The sequence below is a fragment of the Glycine max genome, chromosome 4 (assembly GCF_000004515.6).
Source record: "Glycine max cultivar Williams 82 chromosome 4, Glycine_max_v4.0, whole genome shotgun sequence".
In the NCBI taxonomy this organism is placed as follows: domain Eukaryota; kingdom Viridiplantae; phylum Streptophyta; class Magnoliopsida; order Fabales; family Fabaceae; genus Glycine; species Glycine max.
The window spans coordinates 47,688,668-47,714,560 of NC_016091.4; the positions used below are offsets into that span (position 1 = coordinate 47,688,668).

Sequence of the window (25,893 nt, forward strand, 5' to 3'; positions counted from 1 at the left end):
ATTTTTATAAAAATTTTAACAATTAAAAATAAATTTATATCATAATTTAAATTATTAATATGATTCATAATAAATTTTAATTATAATACAATTTATATATTTAAATATTTATTCTGTTATAAATTTTAATAATGTAAAAAACAAACATTTATCCCCTAGAATGGCTGGATAAGCAACCTTTTAGTATCTACATTTTCATGCAGATACTAACAGGATTTGTGTGCATTAACATATAATGTCACAACTCACTCATTTCAATCTTGGAAAAGCTTGCTCACTCGTGCCCCCATACTCCACTATATCATATTGGGCAAGAATGGTGATAATTCAAATACATACAGACCGCACTGTTTTTATTTTTTTTTTTGCTGGGTACCGCACTAATTAAGTAACCATCAAAGAAATATATACCCCAACCCCTCAAAATAACAATAATAATTAAAAAAATCAGAGGGCAAATCCAATTAATTAAATCGTTGCCCATTTAAATTGGAAATCATTTTTCTATATGTGCAATGTCTTAATTGTCTCATTTTTTGTGCATGAACATGGAGAAAAGCGAATCCTTCTCTTCCTATTGTTCCAGTTCCTATCACGACTTCAGGGCTGGGTTGGAGGATCAATTCACATCTTACAGCTTCAACAGTGGTCCAAGAAGCAGCAAGAGAGATGTTCTGGCCCCTAATGGTAACCCAGAGCTCAAAAGGAGGAAAAGGGTAGCATCCTATAACATGTACACCATGGAAGCTAAGCTCAAATCCTCCTTTCGCAGCTTTAAATGGATCAAAAACAAGCTTTGTAGACGACTAATACCACTGTGAGTGAAGTACTAAACCATACTTTGCTTCAATTTAATTTCTTATGTTTGATGATTTGTCGTTTGGAATACTTGTTAGATTGTGCGTAGAAGAAGCATGCGATAATAAAAGAATTGTTGTTTTACCGAAAAACAATTGCGCGTAAGACAATACGAAGTTCATTCTAACAAGTGAAAGGTTTGAGTACATGGCTGACCTAAGGTCTAATGATATATAAAACAATTAAAACTTCAATTTTAAATCCCATTGATAAAAAACTTTTTCTTATTAGTTTTTTAAAACAAAAAACCAACATATATTAGTAAACAAACACAGCATATAGTTCTCTTATTTAAAATAAAATAAAATCTCTTACATTTTACTTTAAATTTCATTTATTTTCATATTTGCTTTGTTTGACTACTCGGATCTCTTGATCAATAATTATTCAAGATTTAAATTGTGACTCATGTATAAAGAAAATCTAATTGGAAGGAAATGTATCTACTTGTGAATGCAAACAAATCCCCAAAGATTAAAAATTTCAATTCCTTTGCAATTACATATAAAAAAGACTTAATTATTATTTTGGTATTTTAATTTGATAAAATTGTATTTTTGGTCCCTCAGTTTATCTCTAATTTTAGATTTGGTCCCCCGATAATTTAATTCACGAATTTGGTCCTCCTAATTTGTAAAATCGTGCAATGTTGGTCCCCTAGACCACAATTGGACGTTGACCGTTAACAAGTGATGTTGACTGTCACGTGTCACATTCTTATTGGATGATGACTGTCACGTGTCATGTTCTGATTGGGCAATGAGAACAACAATGCATTTCATTTTTCATGGAGTTGACATCCAATCAGAACATGACACTTGACAATCATCATCCAATAAGAACGTGACACGTGACAGTCAACATCACTTGTTAACGGTCAACGACTAATTGTGATCTAAGAGACCAACATTACACGATTTTACAAAATAAGAGAACCAAATTCGTGAATTAAATTACTGGGGAACCAAATCTAAAATTGGACATAAATTAGGGGACTAAATTTGCAATTTTTCCTTTTAATTTATTTTTTAATTTAATTTGATCCTCTTATGTTTTTAAAATATCAATTAAGTTTCTTAATTTATTTATTAGGTTAAATTTTATCCTTTATTTTTAAAGTTTTAATTAAGCCTTTTATATTTTAGAATGAAATCAATTTGGTTCCATTTAAAACCAAAATTGATTCTATTTTTTGAAAATGCTAGGAACTCATGGAACAAAAATGAGATTGAATCCATTATAAAACTAGCCAGACAACTTTAAAAATAATAGCCATCTCAAAATCAATATCGTTCTGTAAATATACTTTATCTTCTAAAATAACTCCCATTATTTTAAAGAAATCAAATCCTTGCCTTTAAAATTGTTTTGTTTTTAATTCCTAAAATCTTCAAATCCCACTTGAAATATTTTCCTTGATTATATAGTAGATGCCGTGCCACAGCTTCAATCATAAAAAGCAAAGAATTCACGATAAAGAAAAGATTTCCATACATTGGATGCAAACGAAAATACAATCACAGTATCTTTTAATTTTAGCATGTCTCAGAACGGATATCCTATACTATTTATTTCACTCTAGAAAATTATTTCTGTAGAACTGCTAAGTCGCAACGTGTCCAGAATAGGGACTCGTTTATTTACCACAACTTTAGACAAGAAAGTGCAACTCAAATAAATATAAACGCTAGAAGCACTCAAATCACCCTAAGCAGATAATCAAGTTCCACGGCCCAGCTTATTATTTAGAGTTTAATTTTGATCCAAATTCTAATGTTTTTTACATTAACATTTAATCATCTCACATCACATTAATTAAAAGATTTCGACTAGTCAAACTCTTTTAATGATGTGAGGATCATAATTAAAGGATAATGGAAAAAAAGTCATGTTTAAAATTGATCAAAATTAAATATGTTTATTATGTAAGGCATAGAGATTTGATAATAGCTTGTCAGAATCAAGTCGAAAATCCAACGCGGAGAAGGATTTACGAAGCTGAGGGAATTCTTTGCCTTCATTGCGGTTGATCATATCAATTATAGAGGCCTGTTGTAAGAGAGCACTATAGTTCATTATGTTCTTAAGAGCATTAGGGTGGCCCTCAGTTTTGGGGGATTTTCTGACACTACCACTAGAGAGAAAAACTGGGGACATAGATGCATTCATGCTCCCTTCGGTCATCATGAAGAGTCTTGAACCGGATGATGTGCTGCTGGCACTATGCCCCGTTTCTTGACCCTGCTTGTGTTGTTCCATATTATTCTGCCAAAGCCAAAAATGTACATAATTTATTATCTTTATTGTCACTTAACGCCTTATGGTAAGTATTAAGACTTTTATCACCATTGAACAGTACAAGTTTGGCATGGTCTACTTGACAATCGAAAACTAAAAATCATTATAATAAAATATATTTTTCATCCATAATAAATATTCAAAACTTGTGTTTGATCTCTTATAGAATTTTTTTTTACATTAAGTTTCTAATAAAATAAAAAAATTGTTTTTGGTTCTTGTTACTTTTTTTAATACCTAATAAATTAATAAATTTTTATTTTTTCTTTAATAAAAAAATATTTATTATTAGTCTTTTTCAAAGAATTAATAACAAATGAAAATTAATTATCAAGAAATAAATATAAAATTTATTAATTTATCATATATTAAAAAAGTGTCAACAACCACAAATAAAATTTTTGTTTTATCAGAAAACAAAAATAAAAAAAATAATAGATATAGAACAAACATAAAATTTAAATATTTATTAAGGAATACAAATATATTTTAGCCAATGCATTATCATTGAATGTTAATGAGATATTCTTTTAGACACATTTTTTATTATTGATGAGAATTTATTAAAAATTACAAAATTTCTGTATATCTTATTTCTTGATTAATTTCAATAAATTTTAAATAATAATAGAGGATTTGCTACAATAAATATATTAGAAATATGTTACCTACCCTCCTCTTAAAATCACATAATGCATATAGCACAAGGTTGTTTTAACTTTTAAAGGATTTTAGTAAGTGTGATCACCTCTTTTGACGATTCTGTGTCTTCACGGGGTTGTTCAGCAATTTGGTTCTTTTCTGACTGACTAGCATCACTTCTACTTGTTTGAGATGATTGCTCTCTTTTAGAAACCCTTTGCCTACATGATGAAAAGCAACAAACACTTCAATATTTGAAAGGCAATTCTTCATTCAGTTGCTACCCAAAACACGAATGATTTAGTCCATATGGCGTTCAATGGCTCATAATGTAGAAATATCACATTTAGAAATCCCCTTGTACTGAATTTTGTCCTCTACTTTCAACTCTTCACAAGTAGTCCAAATGTCCAATTAATGAAAGAAAAAAAAAAACTTATTTCCAGTCTTGAGGTAATTAATAGCATACCTTTTGCCTCTCTTAGTTTGTAAGCGTTCATCCTCGTCTTTGGGGATTACTGGCAAAGCTGAAGGGTCACATGCTAATGGACTACATTTGAAGAACTGGAAGCAGTAATTAAAAAGTTAAGATATTGCAATTTGAGAGCAATATACATTGTTAGTGCACATAATATTTCATACAATTTGTTGGGAAATTATGAGTTCCAAGATCAGCAATATTCTGTTTGCTGGATTAAAATTAACCTTCAAAAACACCTTTGCAAGATTCATTTTTAGTATTCAATTGCTTGCTGTCCATGGTCACACAAGGTACTTTAATGGTACAAAACGGTGATCAATCTTGCTCGATGTTGTTTCTGCTCCTCCATTCCAAGCTTCATTATTACAAGAAACTTGATTTCTTGTTTATTGAAATGTTCAATTTAGTTTTCTAATTGGCAAAATATATACAATGTGGTCTTTTTTGGGTCAATTTACTACTGCCACATAGACCTGGGTTAACTCGCCAGTGAAAAAATAAATAAAAAGGGTGATGCATATATTTTAGCTACTAGAAAGATGACATTGAATATTTTATTAACCTATTAATTAAGGCACAGTAAAAGAAAGAAAGATCATCAATCAAAATAAAATGAAGTTAACAAAAAAGCAAGATGCATAATTAGCAAAAAAAAAAAACTCACATCACTTTGGAGAGCAGAGGCAGCATTACCACGATGGGCAGGGTTGAGATCAAGAAATGTAGCCAAGAGACCCAGGGAAGAGGAAGGAAACTTCTGGAAGTTTTCATGGAAACTAGGTTTGTAATGTTGTGTAGGCCGGTAGCTTGTTGTTAGCTTCAGTTTTTTAAAATAATCCGGTGAAGGAGAACCACACAGTTTGAATATCATGTGAATCTGTTCAACCTATACACATCAAATGCTTAGTAGAATCAGCATTTCAAAGCTACTATTAGCTGCAAACAAGATATAAGTTTTTCCCTACGGCGATGAAAAAAATAAGGTGGATAAGTTTTCAATATAATTTTACTAATAAAATTAAAACCTATCTGTGAAATTTTCACTTCCATTTTTTCTCCTATATGTAACGATGGCAATGAGAGTGTTTGTAAGGTACATAATTTAGTTTTACCTCATTTAACTAATTCAAATATTTGTTTGAGTAAAATAAAACTATTTGATAAAATAACTTATTTCACTCTTTTAGTCATTTTTTAAAAATGTATTTAGTGAAACAAGCCATTAAATTAGTCAAATAATGATGATGAAAAAGTATTTGGTTGGATTTTTGAAAATATATTCTGTGAAAATGAAAATAGAAAACAACTCAAAAATGAAAATAATAAAATTTCGTTTTCAATGTTTTTAGTTAAAAACAAGAACCTCATTTTGGGTAAAATGAAAATGCGAATCTAACAATACAAAAAAGATAAAAAAGTCAATATATCATAATCTTCAGTATTTTTATTTTTTAAACAACAGAAAACAAAAATTCAAATCAAACATATGTAATTACCAAATTTTAAATTATGGTCAACAGGTCAAATAATTGAGTAGGGTATATCTACTCTGAGTAGGGTATATCTACTCTGAGTAGGGTATATCTACTCATAGGGATATTTTCATGAAAATGAAATAAATAAATTTAGGTATCTAATTATACATAAATAGTTAAAATTTAATATCATTTAAAAGTTAATATAACTTTTTAAAAAACACTCCTTGTTTTAATCTTCACTATTCATGATTTTTTATATATATATACAATAACATGACAATAATGAGGGTCAAATTTAAGTTTTTGGTTATCTATCGTGGTGGAATCCCAACCATTATGCCTTAGTGGATTGAAATATATTAGTTAAATATCATTATTTTTTGAGCACACTAACTTACTTTTTATTTTTTTGAGTCACATAATATGCATAAAACTAAAATCCAAGATCATTAATTAAATTAAAATAATTATATATCAATTACTCTATATGTTTAATAACTTACATTCATTTTTATTAGGGGTCAGCATATATTCTTCTCACTCGCGTAAAAAAAAAAAGTCTTCATATACTCTCTCATTAAAATGTCCTATTATATCATTTTACACTTAACTTATCAATTAGTTTAGTAGTTAATTTTAATAAATACTATTACTTCAATTAGTTAATTTATTTGCTTTCAGCTAATTTATCTTCCAATTTTACTGAAAACACCACAAAAAAATAGATTCAAAGATGACACAAACAACAACTTGGATCCTCTTGCAACAAAATTTCTCGATCTACAGCCACATTCCTGCAAAATCTAGATCATTGATTGGAGTATAATAGTAATTAATAAAGAGAGAATGTGACCAATGACTAAAATTTCTGCTGCAACAGAGGACCTGCATTGCATAAACAATCATGTAAAAGTCCATCAAGAATAAAAAGAGAGAAGGAATAGAATTAAATAAAGACAAGAAAAGAAAACCAAGAATTCCTCTAACATGCATGAGACATGAGCAGACATGAAAACTGTAACCTTCTCTCTCGGAGTCGTACGTAAAAGTAAAGCATCTTCAGCCACAAAAATAGAAAAATAGAACCCAATTTCCTAATTTAAAAATTGGACGGCAAGGTATTTAATTATTTCCTTAAATTATGATGTCCTCTGTAGTTCCTTGTTATTTCCTTTTTGTTTCCACTAACTTTTTCGGCCTTCATCAAATTCTAACAAAAGATCCTTGCAAAATGAAATCAAACACAAGAGGACAATTGATATTTCCGTACAGTATAGAGATTCCAAACATAAGAGAGTTGGACTTTGCAAAATACTATAAAGAGATCTCCGAAATAAATCTTATTTTTCTCAACAAAGTTGTTTTATTACGAAAGTGACCTTTTGCCGGATTTTGTTGGTAAAGACGACAATATCCGCCCGTATGATCGATACGTACAATATATATATATATGCATGGAGTAATATAGTTTAATTTAGTAGACAAGTCACAAGGTTAGATACATAGGACTGGATTCATTTATTTGTCGTATTTTCTTAAAATCAAATTATAGTAAACATCTTTACATTCATGAAATCTTTCATTCAATTCATATGCTCAAACTAACTGTTACCTCTGTCCTGCCAGGCATAATTGGTCTTCCAACAAACATCTCAGCCAACAAGCACCCTGCACTCCAGAGATCAATGCTATATCCATAATCGGTTGAACCCAAAAGAAGTTCTGGTGCCCTATACCAAAGTGTCACCACTCTATTTGTTAGAGGCCCTTCAGCTTCAATGGAAGTTGCAAGCCCAAAATCTGCAATTTTCAGCACCCCATTTCTGTCTATTAACAAGTTAGAAGCCTTAATATCTCGGTGCATTATTCCCTTCTCATGACAGTGCTGCAGGCCAGAAAGTAGCTGCTGCATATAGCACTTGATCTTGTACAAAATAAAAATAATTAAAAAAACTGCATTATATCACCAAAGACAGCAAATCCATAACTTGACATTACAAACTCTTAGAATTTGAGTCCTAAAATTAACTCAATCCATGAGAATTTTCCCTCATTTATATTCACTACTTTAGTTATATTATTTGTTTATGTGGGATCTTTAATATATTCTTTTACATTGACTATCAGATATTTTAAGAGTAAAATTTGTAAGATTGGATAATAAATGATTCGATAAGGATATGATAACTAGTGATTCAATAGGTCCACCAACAATTATCACTAGAATAATATGTTCTAATATTATCTTAAAATTTAAATTTTACACATAATTTAGCTAACTCCAAAAGTTAGTTCATAAATTAATCATATTACCTTCTACTTATATAAACTATTTTAAACATATTACTTCTAACACAAACATCTCAACTTCTAATCTTCTAACTGTGAAAACAAATCAAGTAGAAAGACCCAATTACAAATGATCCAGTAAGCCCAACAACAATCATCATTAACATATTAAAGTTTTAATATTATCATAAATTTGTGCTTGTAAACCTAATTCAACTCCAAAACTTAGCTTATAGATTCACATTTGACAGTTGTTGAACTCAAAAACTATTTGCTTGATCATATCAGTGTTGAGGCGAGATCTCCAATACAAACATCTCAAATTCTAAGGTAATAACTGTTAAGAAAATCAGATAGAAACCCAACCTGTGCTTCGGTGAGTTTCTCCCCGGGTCGCGAGATAATGCGGGTGAGATCAGACTGCATGAAGTCAAAAACTAGATAAAGACTGTATTGCATCCTTGATGTTGCTAGTCCTTTAAGTTTGATCACATTGGGATGATCCAGCATCTGCAGCATCATGATCTCTCTTGCCATAAACTTGATGCTTTCAGAATCCGACGTGTCAAACCTTACCTTCTTCAAAGCAACAATCTTTCTTGTGCCCTTTTCTCTAGCTTTGTACACGTTGCTATATGTTCCACGTCCTATCTGCAACCCAAAATAGAAATCCAATTCGTTTCACGCCAGTGATTAATATAGTCGTTCTCAATGCATGCTACCCAATTACACAAATTCTTCATTATGCAATACAAGTAAGTTAAATAAACCAAATTAAGATAAGCAAAATGAGTAAATCTCAACCAATCACACATATTATAATATATGATCTAGCTATATGATAAGTTTATTGATACCTTAAAACTCAGTTACCGCTACTATAATCTCTGATGGATTGAAATTTGAAAGTATAAAACATTTTTAACTAATAATATATAGAAATTAAATTCAAAATGTGACTAGCTCGGGATGATATTACGTACCTTGGCAAGTTTTTCATAGGAATCAGCACTCTTGGGAACAATATTAGCCAAAACATTTGCAGGGATATTATCGAGCAACCACTTTGGCCACCCTTCCACGAATTCATATCTGGCCATCTTCTCCTCCCTAGCATCCCGATCTTTATAACTCTTATTTTCTTTAGCAATTGGTTTTGCCTTTTCTCCTTCTGCAACACCACCATCATTAACATTCACACTCACTCTCTGTCTCTGAGTCTTCTCCTTCTTCGAATTCACCCCCTCTCCCACATGCTTAGAGGAACGTGTAGTCCTCGAACTTTTGTTGCTCGCAACTCTCTTCACTTGCGGTCTTGGCCTCTCTTCTCGAGGGGGAGAAAACGTGCCACAAACGCAACCCATTGCAACTAGGAATAATAATAGCAGATATTTCTGTTTCGGTAGCAATCAGGTGATGATGTCATACTGTGTTAATGATGGGTGAAAACTAGTATAAACAGAGAGGGGGGGTTGTGATTTGATTTAATTCATCACTGGCAAAAGCATGCATTAAGAAGAAGCTAAATGGAAGCGTCCCTCTAAGCTGTGCTGGCATGACCAAGAATACTGGAAGGATGGTGAGTAGACCAATGCGTTCTGCATCAACGTTGATTGAGCGTGACACTTGAAGTTTAATGATTGGATTATTCATGAGACCAACATGTAACAACTATGGTTGGTACTAACGAACCGGCAGCATGTATGGAAATTGTTTCGCCACAAGCAGGCGTTACATTACACAAAAATTAATTAAGGTTGCTTTATGTAGAGCCCAATAAAATAGAAGGAAAGTAAATTGAGATGATATTTTTGAAATTAAATAGGATGTAAAAATGTGAATTTTATCTTCTTTTTTTTAATGTTCATTTCACTCCTCTTTAATTCTTTTTCATGCAAATTGATCGTCAAAGAAATTTCTTTCGGTTTCATATGTGAGAAAAAAGAAACTGATTCAGGCTGACTCATAAAAGTTGATTAAACATACATAATTATATCAATCTCAATTAAAAAAAGTAATTTTTTTAACTTATCCTTTTATTGGAACTTGTTAACAAGAATAAAAATAAGTCATTGAAACTAATAACTCAATAAAATGAAGGTATTTTAGATATAATAGCATTAAATAAAATAAAATTAATTAAAAAATTATATTTGAGATAAAGAAAAAAAATGTTTTTTTTATTATATGAGACAGACAGATGTTTAATGGTGTTGGGCATTATTGACTTAGAAAGAAAGAGGAAAAATATTTTATTGGGATGCACATAAATATATTTCTCTATGATTTTTAATAAAATAATTTTTCTTTTAATTGTGTAATCAATGCGCTCAGACTAATAAGAACACCGGTTAAAAATACCCTAAAAATAAGTATAATTATCCTTTAATTATAAATTATTATATGATAAACTTATTAATTTTTTTAATAATTACTTAATAAAGTTAAATATGATTACTGTCGTTAACAATATAATTTTTTTTATAATATTTCTTATTAAATTACATTTTTTTATTCACATATTACAAGCTAAAACTTGCAGAAATATTACTAACACATTTTTAAAATATATTTTATATCATTAATCAAAATTTATAAAATTATGTAGGTCTTAATCTTTATTTAATAAATTTTAAATTATGATTTATATTTATTAAAAAAACTAATCAATAATAAATAACCGATGAGGTGTCATAAATGTTAATAGAAGTATATCATTCCTTTACTAAAAGCATGTTTGGAAAATCGGTGAAAGCCCTTCAAACATAATTGTATCTAAAAGTACCAAAGGGATTTTTTGTTTTTCAAATTTAGGTTTGGAGTCTTCAAATGGAGACTCAAACAGGCACTAACGTGATCATACATAATCTTGTTCGTTAACTATATGATTAATATGTAATTCTCAAATATGTGTATATTGAAAAATATTTGTTAAGGAAATAGTAATTTATTTTCAGCCTAAAAATATCATGATTTTACCTCACTAATATTCTTCTAAAACGGATAATTACCATTGATCTCATATTAAGTTGATGAATTTAAGGTGAAGTGAATAATTATACTTTTGAAGAGCAATCATTTTCTTCCCGTCACAACCTTCAATTTCGTATGCATAAAATTTTTTGGGGACGTTAGACATGAGATGAACTTCAATAGTGTACTCCTTAATAAGGAATGTTGATGACAAGTACAAAAGCAAAAACAGGGCAAAATGCCTAAAGAGTAGAGTTAGGAGTCCTCGCTCTAAATTTTACACATGATATCTGGCAGTTACTACTGTTAATTATTTTGTTTGCACTCTGCTGCCATTTCTTTGAATGGAACATTTGTGTTTTGGAGGCCGGTGTCCTTCTGTTTTCCATTTTTCTGTTGTCTTTTTCACTATATGTTTCTGTTTATTAATTTGTACAATCTCCACTTCTCCACCTTTTCTAAGTAAGCAACAATCTTCAAAACTCCTCCAATGTATCCATCTGAGCTGCCATCAATTCATCAAACAAATCCAACGATGCTAATAATGTCTTTGCCAATTCAATTCTTAGCTGGCGTGTCAAGATAAAAAAACAATAATTATTTATTTAGATAGCTGGTATACATTCAAAACAGTAATAGGAAAATAAAACACAATGATCATAGGAACAATTTAATTAAAAAAAAGTGTCCATTTAATTCCTCTTAAGCCCGAAACCTTTTTTATCATAACAATTATGTCGTAGACAAAAATAAGATTAAACAAAAAGAGAATATACACAAGGAATTTACATGGTTGATCACAAGTGCAGTGTGATCGATCTACATTTATGGACAGTCAAAAGATATTAGTATTATTTTTTATGTTAGGATATGAGATGTAGTTATGCCTTTTTTCTATGAAAGGATATGGTAGAAATGTATGATAGAAATGATGAGAGTAGGAAGATGATGAGTTTTCAAAAAATTGACACCTTAACTTGAATTGTACTTATTAGCTTCTTTTCTTATATTACATGGTTTGCTACAATTTATGCCTTTATATAGGTTATATAGGTGATTTCTACACACTTCTATACTACTTAGTCCTAGAGTCTTCTAGACTCATCTATCATCTACCATCCATCTCTATAATGTTCTAGGTGTTTCTATAAGATATTTTTCTACATCCATCAAGAAGTTTCTACACACTACAACATCTCCATAGGTGTAGCTCTCTAGATAATGGACCACCAATTATACATCTACACTTTTCTAGATTAATCTTCAACACTCCCCCTTAATCTAGAAAAGTCTTGAACTGCAAGCATGTCTCTGAATTTGATGAACTTCTTTGTTGCAATTGGCTTGGTGAAGATGTCTGCTAATTGTTCTTCAGTCTTGCAGAACTCCATTTTGATTTCTTGTGAGTATGAAGACGTCTCTGACTTTGTATCCTTGTGGTTGCTCCACGTAGACTTCTTCTTCAATCTCTCCATTCAAGAAAAATGATTATACATCTAGTTGGTAGACTTGTAGCTTCAACTGTGCAGCTAAGGCTAGTACAGTTCTGATTGTTTCCATGCGCACAACGGGAGCAAATGTCTCATTGAAATCAACTCGTGGCAGTTATGAATAGCCTTTAGCAACAAGTCGTGCTTTGTGTTTCTTGATTGTTCCATCCTCATTATATTTAATTTTGTAAACCAGGCCAATGATCTCCTTGTCTTTTGGTTTTTGCATGAGCTCCCATGTATGATTTTTCTTTATCATTTTGATTTCCTCGTCCATGGCTTTTCTCCAAACTTCTTCTTTCGATGCTTCCTCAAACTTTTGAGGTTCACAGGCAAAAAATCCAACATTTGTGTACTTTGGATTTGGTTTGTGTGGCCTTCATGATCTTCGAAGTTGTTGTTATGGGACTTCTTCTACTTCTTCTTGCTAGTGTTGTTGGTCATGTTGTGTTGGTGATGGTGGCAGTGTGCACGGGCTTGGATTGGTTACTTCTTGCATCTCATTGACTTTAGTACTCCATTGCCAGCTTGCTCCTTCGTCAAAGATGACATCTCTTGAAATGATCAGCTGCTTTGAATCTGGTTTGAATAATCGGTAACCTTTAGATTGGTCACTATAGCCGACAAAGATGCACTTTTTTCCTTTTTCATCGAGCTTTTCTCGGTTCTCCTTTGGAATGTGCGAATAAGCAACACATCCAAAAACTTTAAAATGATCAACTGTTGGTTTTCTGTTGAACCATGCTTCATATGGCATCATATTTAAGGCTGCTTTAGTTGGAGAACGGTTGAGGATGTATACTGTTGTGCTAACAGCTTCCGCCCATAGATTCTTTGGCAGGTTCTTGTGTTGTAGCATCGATCGAGCCATTTCCACAATGGTTCTATTTTTCCTTTAAGCGGCACCATTCTTTTGTGGAGTGTGACGAACAGTCAGCTCCTTCTTGATGCCATGATCATTGCAAAAATTGATGAATATGTGCCCATTGAATTCTCCCTCGCGATCTGTTCTCAAGATTTTGAGGGAATGCCCACTTTGCTTTTCCAATAGGGCCTTGAACTCCTTGAAGCAAGAGAATGCATCGGATTTTTGTTGGATGAAGTATACCCACATCATTCGAGTGTAGTCATCAATGAAGAGGAGAAAATATCTTCTTCCACCAAAGCTGGGGGTACTTGATGGTCCCCAGATATCAGCATGCACCAATTGAAGTGGAGCTTTAGCTCTCCAAGATACTTTTGGAAATGGTAACCTATGCATCTTGCCATAAATGCAACATTCACAAACTTTAAGGTTAGATGAAATAAAAGAAAGCCCAGGCACCATATTTTTTTGTTTTAATAATTTGAGGCCATTAAAGTTTAGATGACCATACCTCAAGTGCCACAATATGGACTCATCCATATTCTCACATTTCAATGCATTGTTTTGTCCAAATGGCATAAATAGAGGAAATACTTTATTAGGAGCCATTTTGATAAAAATAATTTGGCCCTTTCTTTTATCAATGATATTACATTTATCATCATCAAAGATGACTTTATAATTTTTATGAATAAGTTGACCAACACTTAGAAGATTTTGAGTAAGACCTGACACATAAAAAACATCATGGATATATTTTTGGCTACCATTTTGAGTTTTAACAGCAATGGTGTCTTTTCCTTCAATTGTTTGAACATTTCCATCACCAAGTGTAACTTTGGATTTTATTGTCTCATCTAGTTGCACAAAGCAACTTTTATTTTTTGTCATGTGGTTTGAACAATCACTATCAACATACCATACATCCCTTGATTCTTGAGAAGATAAAGGGAGTACAAAGTATGATCAAGGGAATCTTTATTTTCTAGAAAATTTACTTCTTCTTTTTGTCGGTAAAAACAATCTTTTTCATAGTGTAGGTGCCTTTTGTACTTTTTGCATTTATACCGACAATCATTTGTATCATGATTATTTTTCTTGCATAATTTGCAATAGGAGCTTGAAGCATTATTACTCCATTGCTTTCCGCTCCTTTTACCACGATTAGTAAATGCTCCTCCTGTTTTTTGAGGAAATTTACCGTGGTTATTTTTCTTATCTCCATCATTTTTAGAAATATTAATTTTAGATTGGAATGCTTGCTCTAGTGGCTGCTCAAATCTTTTCATTCTAGCTTCATGAGCTTCTAAAGAGCCCATTAATTCTACTAGAGTGAGTTTAGATAAATCTTTTGATTCTTCTAAGGCAGTCACAATATGATCATATTTTACGGGAAGACTTCTTAATATTTAGAGTATTATTTTCTTGTCTTCAATCGTGTCCCCGTAACTTATAATTTGATTGAAGATATTAGAGACACGAGAGAAGAAAGATTGTATAGATTCATCTTCCCGCATTATTAATGTATCAAAATCCTTCCACAAAAATTGAAGTTTAATAGAAATTACTTTGTCTGTGCCTTTAAATTCATTTTCCAGAGCCTTCCACGCCTCCTTTGCATTTTTTGCTTGCATGATTCTTGGAAAGATCTCTCTACTAACTCCTTGTTGGATGAATAGCATAGCCTTAGCATCATGTTGCTTGTTTTGCTTGTACTCCTTTTGCTTTGATGTTGTCCACATAGCCAATTCTTCTTGGTTTTCTGGGACTAGATAGCCATTCTCTATAACATCCCACAAGTCTTGTGAGATAAATAGATTTTTCATTTGGATGCTCCAATAATCATATGCTTCCCCATTAAATATGGGAACTAAGGTTTGGTTATAGTTGAGGGTTGGTGGGCTAGGTGATGTAGCAAAGGCCATAGGATCAACACGACTCTGATGCCACTGTTAGGATATGGGACGTGGTTATGCCTTTTTTCTATGGAAGGATATGGTAGAAATGTATGATAGAAATGGTAGGAGTAGGAAGAGGATGAGTTTTCAAAAAATTGACACCTTAACTTGAATTGTGCTTATTAGCTTATTTTCTTACATTACATGGCTTGCTACAACTTATGTTTTTATATAGGTTACATAGGTGATTTCTATACACTTCTATACTATTTAGTCCTAGAGTCTTCTAGACTCATCTATCATCTACCATCCATCTCTATAATGTTATAGGTGCTTCTATAAAATATTTTTCTACATCCATCAAGAAGTTTCTACACACTACAACATCTCTATATGTGTAGAACTCTCTAGATAATGGACCACCAATTATACATTTACACTTTTCTAGATTAATCTTCAACATTTTATACAAAAGATAAATATGAAGTCTTAAGTTTTATATAATTAACCCTACAAATCATAACCTCTCCAACAACCACAGCTCGCATGATTAGAAAAGGAATTAATAATTCAATTTGATAATCCCCACAAATCATAACCTGATTCTTTAACATAAAGTCAGCATTTTTCCACCTATCATGTTTTGCAATAGGAGTAGAGGACTAATTAACTCGTCAAAAATTGTGCGCGTAAAGGCTTTAGGACGTTAGTTTCATCTCTATTGTTTCCTCCTCTTTTTCTTTTTAATAACAAAAGAGAGACACGAAATTGACATTGGATATCTCTCAAACTAAACTCGTTCCTAATAAATTCTTCTCAATTAAGGACAAAGCAAGACAAAGTAAACGGTTGTTGTTGCAATTGATTATTCGCACATGTACCAAAACAAAATTGGGATTTTTTATCCACCTACATATTCTCTCTCTTAGATATTTCCAAAATATACCTATTTCTATTTTACTATCCAAAGTAGATTAATTTTCAGGTACTTTGAAAAGTCTGGACTGATCACCCGACTTTTGGAAGTTGGCGCCTTCTTTATTTATAAATTTTTTATTTTATTTTTAAATTTATGTTTTAATTTAAATAATTAAAATAATAAAATATTATATTATATAAAAATATTTTTAATTGATTTTAAAAATATTTTTTTATCAAAATAATTTTATTTTTTTAAGAAAATAATGTTAATAAGTATAATTATTTTCCTTATACTATTTAATTTATACAAGGCTTTTTTTAAGTTAACATTTTAATTTTTAAAAAAATCTAAATAGGTTTTTTGTTTAACAATTTATTTATATAAAAAAAATATTACATTATATTATAAATAAAATACTTAAACAATGACATTTGTTAAGGAAGAACGAAAGATAAAAATATGTTGAGACAATTGTTTCTATTATGACCTTATTGTCGGCACTTCCACATTTTTTTTCTACTTGCCGTTCATTTTCTTCTTGGTTCATCTAAGTAGGAATGTGAGTTGAGTTCGGACGACCCTTTGCAGTCCTCCTTCTCCTTGGATCAGGACCCACTAATCTCCTTCATATTCTCGCCACATTAATTCGTGTGGCATTAGAGTTGTAGTAGACATGCAAAAAGGTGAATATCAATGACACATAGTTCATGGGATCAACATTGATAGATTTATAGACAGACATGACTTGAGAACACAAGTGTTTAACGTGATATTCACCACAATCATAATTTTGAGATTGTGGCATGACCCTAAACCTTCCAGGTGGTGGTCTGTGTGTTTGAAATGAAGATTGAGTCTCTATTACAATAAATTTGTGGTTGTATCTGTCGAATTGTTAATTCATTAACCATGTGTGTATTTGATTCTTGTTAATCGTTATTCATTGACTCGGAGACGACTTTGGAATACGACGAATCGAAGTGGATCATTGTCTGAGTTTGTCGACCTCTAATAACAAAGAGTTTTACGATCTTGAAATACGTTTATTCAACCAACTATGGCATCAACAAATGTTTGTATTTTTTAACAACATGTAATGAAGTGTATTTTGGGAATATTGAGGAGAGAGTGTGTAAGTGAGTAAAAAATCCACAAAATTGTGCGTCAACTCTTCTTATAGTGGAGTTACAATTCTATTCATTCACACACTTCAATGTGATTGATCAATTAATGACAAAATTATCGATTAAAATTAATGAACATTAACCTTTGTTCTTGAATTGATCAATGTTATTAGAGATTTGTCAAATGATCATTCTTTTTGTCCCAAAATAAATGCTATAATAGGTTGTTTTACATACATCAAGGAGAACTTATAAATGAATGATTTTTTTTTACAAAATTAACTTTATTAAATAAATGAAAGAAAGTAATATTAATATTAGATTGAAAACTAAATGATATTTATTAAGGATATCGATGAAAAAAATTCATGATTATTATATTAAAAAGTTAAATACAAAACTTATTTTAAAATGAAAGAAATAATATAAATAAATCAATTTTCACTCTGTTGTATGGACCAATCATAACAAATTAACCAATTAATAGAAATAGTTTCATGTAATGCATGCCCGGCCTAATTAATGGGAAAAAATAGGAATAGAATTACTAAAATTAAAGCTTTAAGTCCATTATAAAAAATATTTTTATAAAGCAAAAACATCACAAATGTTAGCAAAAAAAAAAAAGTCTAACGTATTACTCTTTTGTTTAAAATTAAAGAATTTTTCTCAAGCTTTAAACCTCACTTAACATTGAACGGATCCTAAAATAAATAATTAACTGTTTACCACCATGGATGTTTATAAACACTTGACGGCAATATTACAAAAGCATGCAGACAGCTGAGATTTTATCATTATCTTCGGATGTCTTCTTTTCCCCTGTTTGGTTAAAGCATGAAGGTCATTAACATTCTTAAGCGACGTCTTTTCCCCAATTTAGGATTAAGAAAAGTTCCATGTGCATAATCAAAGACATTTTTGTTTCCAATTTCTTGTATAGTGTTAAAAGTCAGTACTGAAAAAAACAAAAACAGAAAGCTGTGAAGAAAATGAAAAATTATTTGGCTTCAGTTTTCACCTCTGCACATTCTTTGAATTCTGATAAGTCATTGTTTCTTTGCCTTTTGCCCACAAAACACTGTAGAGACTCAAAACCAGTAGAATCCCTCTCAGAACTCTGAATTGAAAAGCAGAACGTCCAAAATTCAGAGGATTATGGCAACGGAGTATAAAAATAGTTTACATGTCATTTTTTTCTTTTTCTTTTTCTGACTTTGGATCACCATGCATGTACGCATTCTTTTTGTTGATTAAATAAGTGATGATTTGCATGAACTCTTTTAATTAGGACGAATGTGAGTTGTGTTACATTTTCATATAAAATTATACTGATATTTAAGGACTTAATACGACAAAAAAAAGAAACCTAAAAATCCATCAAACTGGTTAAACTTTGTCTTTATCACTTATGTCGAGCAAACATTTTTCACTTTCTAATGCAAAAAAGCAAAAGCAAGAGTAGCATTTCCTAAACCAACAAAAGTAAAACCAAGAGTAGTAGTAGACTGGCAGTTTGTCCAACATAAATGAAATAAAAACTCACCTAAGTTATAAGGATACTTGATGATTGAAGAGAAAACGAGATATAAGTGGTGAATTCGAATTTTTCTTATTTACATTCTAATAAAGTTAACAATTCATTTTTGTTGATAAAAAAAATAAACACACAGTGTGCTTGAAAACAAGTTAACAAAAATATTTCCACAAGATTTGTATTCTTTTTTAATGGGCAAAATTTATTAAATAAGATAAAATTAGTTGATATATATATTTGCTTATATTTGAGATAAAACAAATAAGAAATTTTAATTTGTTGTTTATATTTGAGATTTGAAGGAGTTAGTTATATATCAATTCTCATTTAAAAATAACTTTTTCCTAAATTACTCTCAATTGAAACTCGATCTTTGAAATAGAAAAGAGTTATTGAAAATACAACATCAATTAAATAAAAAATATTTAAGAGATAATATTATTAAATAAAGTAAAATTATTTAAAATTTTATTATCTCATATAATTTTTTTGGCTTATATTTAAAATTTGAGGGAGTATATTTTGAAATTAAAATCATTCAATCATATTATTGGAACCACCATTAACCATTAATAATTGGATTCTGGAGAGTCTAGAGACTATGTTAATGAAAATTCTCATCAATGGCCGTTAGCTATTGGCTTGGGTACTGGTGTTTAACTTGGATAACAATAAAAATAAAATGCATTAGTAATTATAAATAAGGATATAACTGAAAAAATTATAAATTTAATATTGAATTTGTAAAACATTAATATTTTTAAAACAAAATTAAAATGCTAAAACTTATACTCCCTCCATACCTAAATACAAACAAAATTAATTAACTTATACACTAATTACAAAAATTACTTAATATTTAGATGTTTTCCAACTTCTAGATCAGATAAACTTAATCTCACTCGTAATACATAATTGATTAGTTAATCTAATTTAATTTTATTATTTATATTTTTGAGAAATCATTTTTTCGTTAAAGTATCATTTATTGAAACTTTTTCAAGAATAAAAAATTATTAAAAATAAAATCTCAATTAATTGAAGAATATTTTTAAAATAATATAATTAAATAGGCCGAGAGAGTATAGGATCGAGGCAGTACTAGATTATGATAAACTCAGTTAAACCTATCCCAAGCATGATTGTTTCATTGCAACTCGCCTTCCCAAGCGTAGTGGCTCGCCCAAGAATAATATCGAACCTGTCGTAGCAAGTATAAAACTCAGTGGGTTCCACAATACTTGGAAAAATGGTCCTCTCTTTTCGATCACCCAAGCTTGTGTTAGATGCAGGTATATTCTCATAGTAATATTAGACACCATGATCATAGTTTATTTATTTAATGATGGAAGAGAAACAGTAGAGAAAAAGCATACATATAATCATGCATGTCATAAAATAAGTTGCAAAAAAGCTTTTCTAAAAGCACCCTCAATATTTAATTGCACTACAGCCATCACTGTGAAACAATACTCCCGTGATTGTTAAAGTATATATTATACTGCTAAGTGACAATTGAATTGGACATTCAGTTAGCTGCACGAACAGCCAGTAGTACTCCATTTTTTTTCCCATTTCAAAATTCTTTTAGAGATTGGGGAGATTCAAGTTAAACTCGAAACATCTTTTATGGTGTACTAGAATAAAAAGGATCTTGGTGATAAATCAAAATCTATGGCTTTTATAGCATTAATAAACCATTTTTTTTGCAAGATGACAGGGTTTAAAGCAAGAACGAAGATAATGAATAAAATAAGTTGCAAGGTCATTTTTCTTGTGTGAATTTGTGACAAGGCCACATCATTATGACAAAACTTTCCCCACAGTTTAAATTGGAAAAATATAAGGCACTACAATAATAACATTCTTTCCAGCATCAGTGCATCATAGAAAAGAAGTTACACGAATAGACTGCATTAATTTGTTAATTACACAGTAAACAGCTGCAAGCAGTCTCATGTCCCAACCCGACTTCCACCGCTGAATATCTCTTTCAAAAGCTATACCAATACCAAATGACTGAATTGAACTTGGCAAGCACTGAAGGCTCGAGAACTTCAGTTTTGCAGGGTAGCTTAATTTCAAGAATTTGAGCCTGTCCTTTTTTGGATCAGTGTGAGTACAGTCATAAATTCATCACCTGAGCCATAATTAACCAGAATTGTATGTGTATACCATGTAAACACAAAAAGATAATTACCAAAAAGTAGAGGATTCATAGACTAGCTAACACCTAACTCCATCATTCTAGACCCTATGTAGCATAGGTTGGAATACATAGCACAAATTCGCAACATAAGTGGCTAACTGAATTGTAAGCCAAAAACTCCACATAATGATGCGTAAGAACAAGAGTAAAGAATCCAATTTTGCCAGATAAAAAATGGTCTTCATGGTGTAAACGGTAGTGATTGTGGTATCTGGATAAAATGTGATGTTGTGTCCGTGTATCTTCTTATCTTTGTAATTCCAGATTTTATCCTTATATCTACCTTCTCCATTCTACAATCTAAACAAGCAGCTGATAATTATATTTGCCCGTCACTCTAATTAGTTAACCACTGAACCAACGTAATTTATTAGGATGGAATGGAAGGTGAACTCAATTGGAATAATAATGATGATACTATGATATTAAAGAATTCTACCACACAAAGAAAATGTTATTATGTTGATATATTACAAAAATGAAAGGTGAAAAACAAAGTTTCAACAATAATGAAAGTGAATAAATTATATATATTTTTATATAAAGAGATATTTTTGATAATAAAAAATATATAAGAAAGAGAAAAAGAAGTGGCCTTAGTAAACCAGGAGATGCAACAAGAGTGTTAAAGATATACATTTATAACGGTGTAATATTTTATTTTTTAGTATTTAAGATAAAATTTAGTAAACAAGTTGATTTTTTATATTTTAAGAGTATTTAGGAGTAAGTCAGTTTTAATGAATTAATCTAGTCAATAAATTATTTCTATTTCTAAAAAATAAGTTAGTTTTAATATTTTGTTTTATTGATATTTTGTTATCTGATTAGTTTATTTTTTACTATTAAATATTGTTAGCTGAGAATAATCTTACTCAAGAATAGAATAATTCTAATTTGCTTTGCATACCTATGTCTCTCTTCTCCCCTCTATTTTTCATAATTTTTTTCCGCCACAAAACATCAAAGAGCCAAAATGGAAGGGTTTTAGTTTGAGCAACTTTCTTCTCCTGCGGAATCTTAAAACCCGTCGATGTTGGCACAAACACACCCATAGAGTAACCGCAACTTCAGCACTTTCATTTCTCATTCGATGAGGGCCCTTCTCCCGAATCACCTCTTGCATTTGTCACTAACTATCATCATCTTCTTCTTCTCCTCATAACTCCCGAGACGTGAGGGTTTTGGTGTGGTGGGATTTCAAGAGCTTCGCGGTGCCTGATGACGTGGACACTTTGAAGGTTGCGCCGGCAATCGCCCAGGCCGTGAGGGCCAACGGGATCAAAGGTCCAATTCACATCACCGCTTTTGGGAATGTTAGCTCCCTCTCCATTCACCCACTTTCCTCATGTTTCTTTTCTTCCCTTTCATCTTTTTTTCACCGTCCCATTTTAAAGCTTTTGACCGTTTCGTTATTCTAATTGCTAGCTTCTCACACTTTTTTTTTCCTTCTGTTGGCTAACTAAGATTTGTTGGAGTCGAAGCTTAGACAATAGACTGAGTAAAGTGTGATTTATTTTCTTCTTTTTGAATGTGAAATAATTTTTTTATTTTTTGTACGAATAATCAGAGGAAGCATATCAGTGAGGTACTTATGTGTGTTTGGTTTCTATTTTTTAAATCTGGTTTTAGTTTTTAAAATGTAACTACTCAAAGTTGTTCAGACAGCTGGTTGAGGGCGTATAAGGCACATAATAGAGTGTGAAATTCAAGGAGAGGTTGAAGAAAACAAAAAAAGAAGATGAGAAAACATCTCCCGGTTACTTCTCACTTTATAGTATTTGTTTTGGAAACAATTTTCAAAACCTGATAGATTCTGGATGAGGAATTGATTGTTGAGTAATGCGGAATTGTTTTAGAAATAAGTTTTTAATATGAAAAAAGACAAGGGAATTATCAAGCAGACCCTTATTTATTCGTTTTAGGGTTTAGTTCACATCAAAGATTAAGGATAAGTTTTGATTTAAAAGGTAACGAATAAAAGTAATTTTCTAAATTTGTTTGACTAGGAGTAAGACCAAATGTCTTCTGTTGAGTGTCTGTTACATGGCTTGATTCTTATTAGTCTAGTAAAAATTCATTAATTCATAATCTTGAAATGGATGTGCAGCCAGCTAGTAAATCATTGTAAATGTTTGACAGTTTCATGAACTAGTGTTTATGCTCCATATAGCTTTACGGCTTTCTTATGGTTCATTCATCTACTTTTATAGGTCGAAAGAATTGTGATTCTAGGTGATATCATGTTTTGGGCATCCCAAAATCCTCCACCTGCACAATGAATAATGATAATATCTTGCTTGCTGGCTCGACGAAACTAATGCTCCTCGTGTTCTACTCCACTGCAGAATTATAATGTGGCAATGGTATAAATTGCTTAAGGGAGAAAATCTTATTGGAAAACATTTCAACCACATCCTCCTAATGGTTCATATGGTTCTTGGTATGGAAACTTTAGGGTGCCACCTGAAAACCCATTCCTGCCAAGCACTAGAAAATGTGGAGATCTATGAACCTTCCTTAGACTTAAAGTTGGGTGAAGGTAGGACAGAAAGTTAAGCAACTTTAGGGTGCCACTCGACAACCCATCCCTGCCCAGCACTAGAAAATGTGGAGATCTATGAACCTTCCTTGATATCATGGATTGGGCATTCAACAATCCTCCACCTCTTATATCTAATGATATGGCTTATTACACCAGTTAAGCTTGAATAACTACAATATTTTGCTTGCTGGCTCAAGGAATGTTCCTGTTCTCTCCTCGGCGGCAAACGTGGCAATGGTATAAATTGCTTAAGGGAGAAAATCTTATTGGAAAACATTTCAACCATCCTCCGGATGGTCCATATGGTTCTTGGTATGGAAACTTTAGGGTGCCACTTGAAAACTCATTCCCAGCCAAAACTAAACCAGATTCCTTAAAAATGAGTTCCAAAGGCTCATCTGATGATGACATTGTTGGGTCTGAGGATGCGAGTGGTAAAAGTCAGGAAAGATACACAACTTCGCTCTTCTGGAAATGATCAGATAGCAGTGGATGACATTGGTACTGCAAACTATGAATCTGGAAATTTTAGAGCAACGGACAAATGTGTGAATCCAACTAGAAAGGAGGTTGATGATGTTTGTCACAGCCCATATGCTTTTCAAGTTGATGACTCTCTGGTTGATAAAAAAACTGGTGGAAGTGATGAAACATATAGGAAAGGTCCAACATTCTTTGGCTGGATCAGAAGCCGGTGGCAATTTTGGAAAGGCAATGCAAAATCTGGTGATTCAACTGCTCATCAGAACAAGGTGGTTAATCGTTTTGAGGATTCCAACTCATCTGAACTAGTAGACCAGACAGTCCAGACTGTTAGTGATTTTGAAGATAAGTCATCAGAACTGGACCAGAATGCTATTTGTTCTGGAAAGCCTGAGTTGTTTTCTAGCAGTTCCTTTTGGAATGACATGGAATCTTTTATTTTCACCCTCAGAGGATCACTTATTGTTTCCCAGTCAAAAAACAGGTTAGTGTGCATCCTAGTTTCATTCTAATCTGAGCCTCAACTACAAAAGGAAGGAAAACAATGCAACAAATTAATAATATCACAAATTAATCTGACCATTTTGATATTTTTATTATGATCATTATGTAGCTACTTGTTTAAAGAGTTACTTAATAACATGCTACATTTTGTTGGTTTCAGGGAGGATATGGCACATAAATTACAGAAGGATGGGGCCCCAGTTTTTAGATCTCTGCCTGAAAAAGATATCCTTCAATTGTTGGAGTTATTAATATCAGAGAAAAAGTGGTTGGAGGAAAGCCCCACCCAAACATTTCCTTTTCAGCTAACTCAACCAGTTCACAAGAACTCATTGATGGGCCAATCTCATGGTGCAAATGGCTTGAGATCTCTCTTTCTGAGCAGAGAATCACAGTCCTCAACGCAAAAATCATCTGAACATAATGTGGAGAAACACAATCAAAGTATTCCTTGTACTAGAGTTTCTGCGACCACTACTGAGACGAAATATACAGAGAGGTCTAGAAATGATATATTAGAAGATTGTCAGAAACTTGTGAGATATTGAGGGAATACCCAGACGGTTTTAGAATCAGTTCTTTTCCAAGTTTTTTTTGTTGATAGGTATGGCTATCATCTTGATTTACAGAAGCTTGGTTACCAAAAGTTGGCAACCTTACTACAGATAATGCCGGAAGTTAAAGTAGAGTCCAATTATATTTATGCTTCTGATTATGATCCTATAGTCTCAGGCAATTCTCTGGTTGATATTTTTAATTCATCCACTGAGTCAACCCAGGGTACCGTTTCCAAAGAGAAGCCGAGATTTCAAAAGAACTATTCATTTGCTGCTGAACCAGTCTTTCCAAGCTAGGACAAGCTGATAGATGGGATAGTAGATAGCTTCAAAAAAGCTGATGAGTCAAAGACGGAACACTGAGGAGTTCCTGGTCTTAGAATTCCATAATATTTGTGATTCTCATCTCAACATTATAGACAGAATGAGATAGCGGGACGATTCTCTGTATCAAGGAATTGCAGTTTTAACTGGCCATGGTTCTTTATATCAACGAGATGGTCAGAATTACTATTATATTTTGGTTTAGTTATTATTTGCAACTATTGTTAAGTCTTTTAGTTGTAATGATATTTCTAGTTTCTCTTTTATATTTTGACATATTCTTTTTTTTTCTTTCCAGAAGGGCACATTGACTGCATTATCTAAAACAACAAGGTGGTGTTTTGATTTTCTCACTGTGTTGGCTTTTCTTTTTGTTAAAAGGAGAAATTGTTATTCATTATCCACCAAACAATATA

General features: G+C 31.6%; 1 protein-coding gene and 1 non-coding gene across 2 annotated transcripts; one reads left to right on the plus strand and one right to left on the minus strand.

The window, feature by feature from the left end:
* Nucleotides 1-2,766: 2,766 nt before the first annotated feature.
* On the minus strand, nucleotides 2,767-9,458 carry LOC100782603 (probable serine/threonine-protein kinase At1g54610). The gene is made up of 7 exons (XM_006579263.3): nucleotides 9,030-9,458; nucleotides 8,413-8,697; nucleotides 7,370-7,681; nucleotides 4,944-5,165; nucleotides 4,268-4,362; nucleotides 3,905-4,019; nucleotides 2,767-3,123 (listed from the first exon to the last, which is right to left on the minus strand). The coding sequence occupies exons 1-7, from the start codon at nucleotides 9,408-9,410 to the stop codon at nucleotides 2,767-2,769; spliced, it is 1,767 nt and encodes a 588-aa protein (XP_006579326.3). The 5' UTR covers nucleotides 9,411-9,458.
* A 12,742-nt stretch (nucleotides 9,459-22,200) lies between these two features.
* Nucleotides 22,201-25,893, plus strand: LOC102670238 (uncharacterized; the record flags this gene model as incomplete). Its single annotated transcript, XR_005891021.1, has 5 exons — nucleotides 22,201-22,380; nucleotides 23,362-23,563; nucleotides 23,994-24,576; nucleotides 24,757-25,126; nucleotides 25,148-25,893. It is a non-coding gene; the product is annotated as an uncharacterized protein (transcript).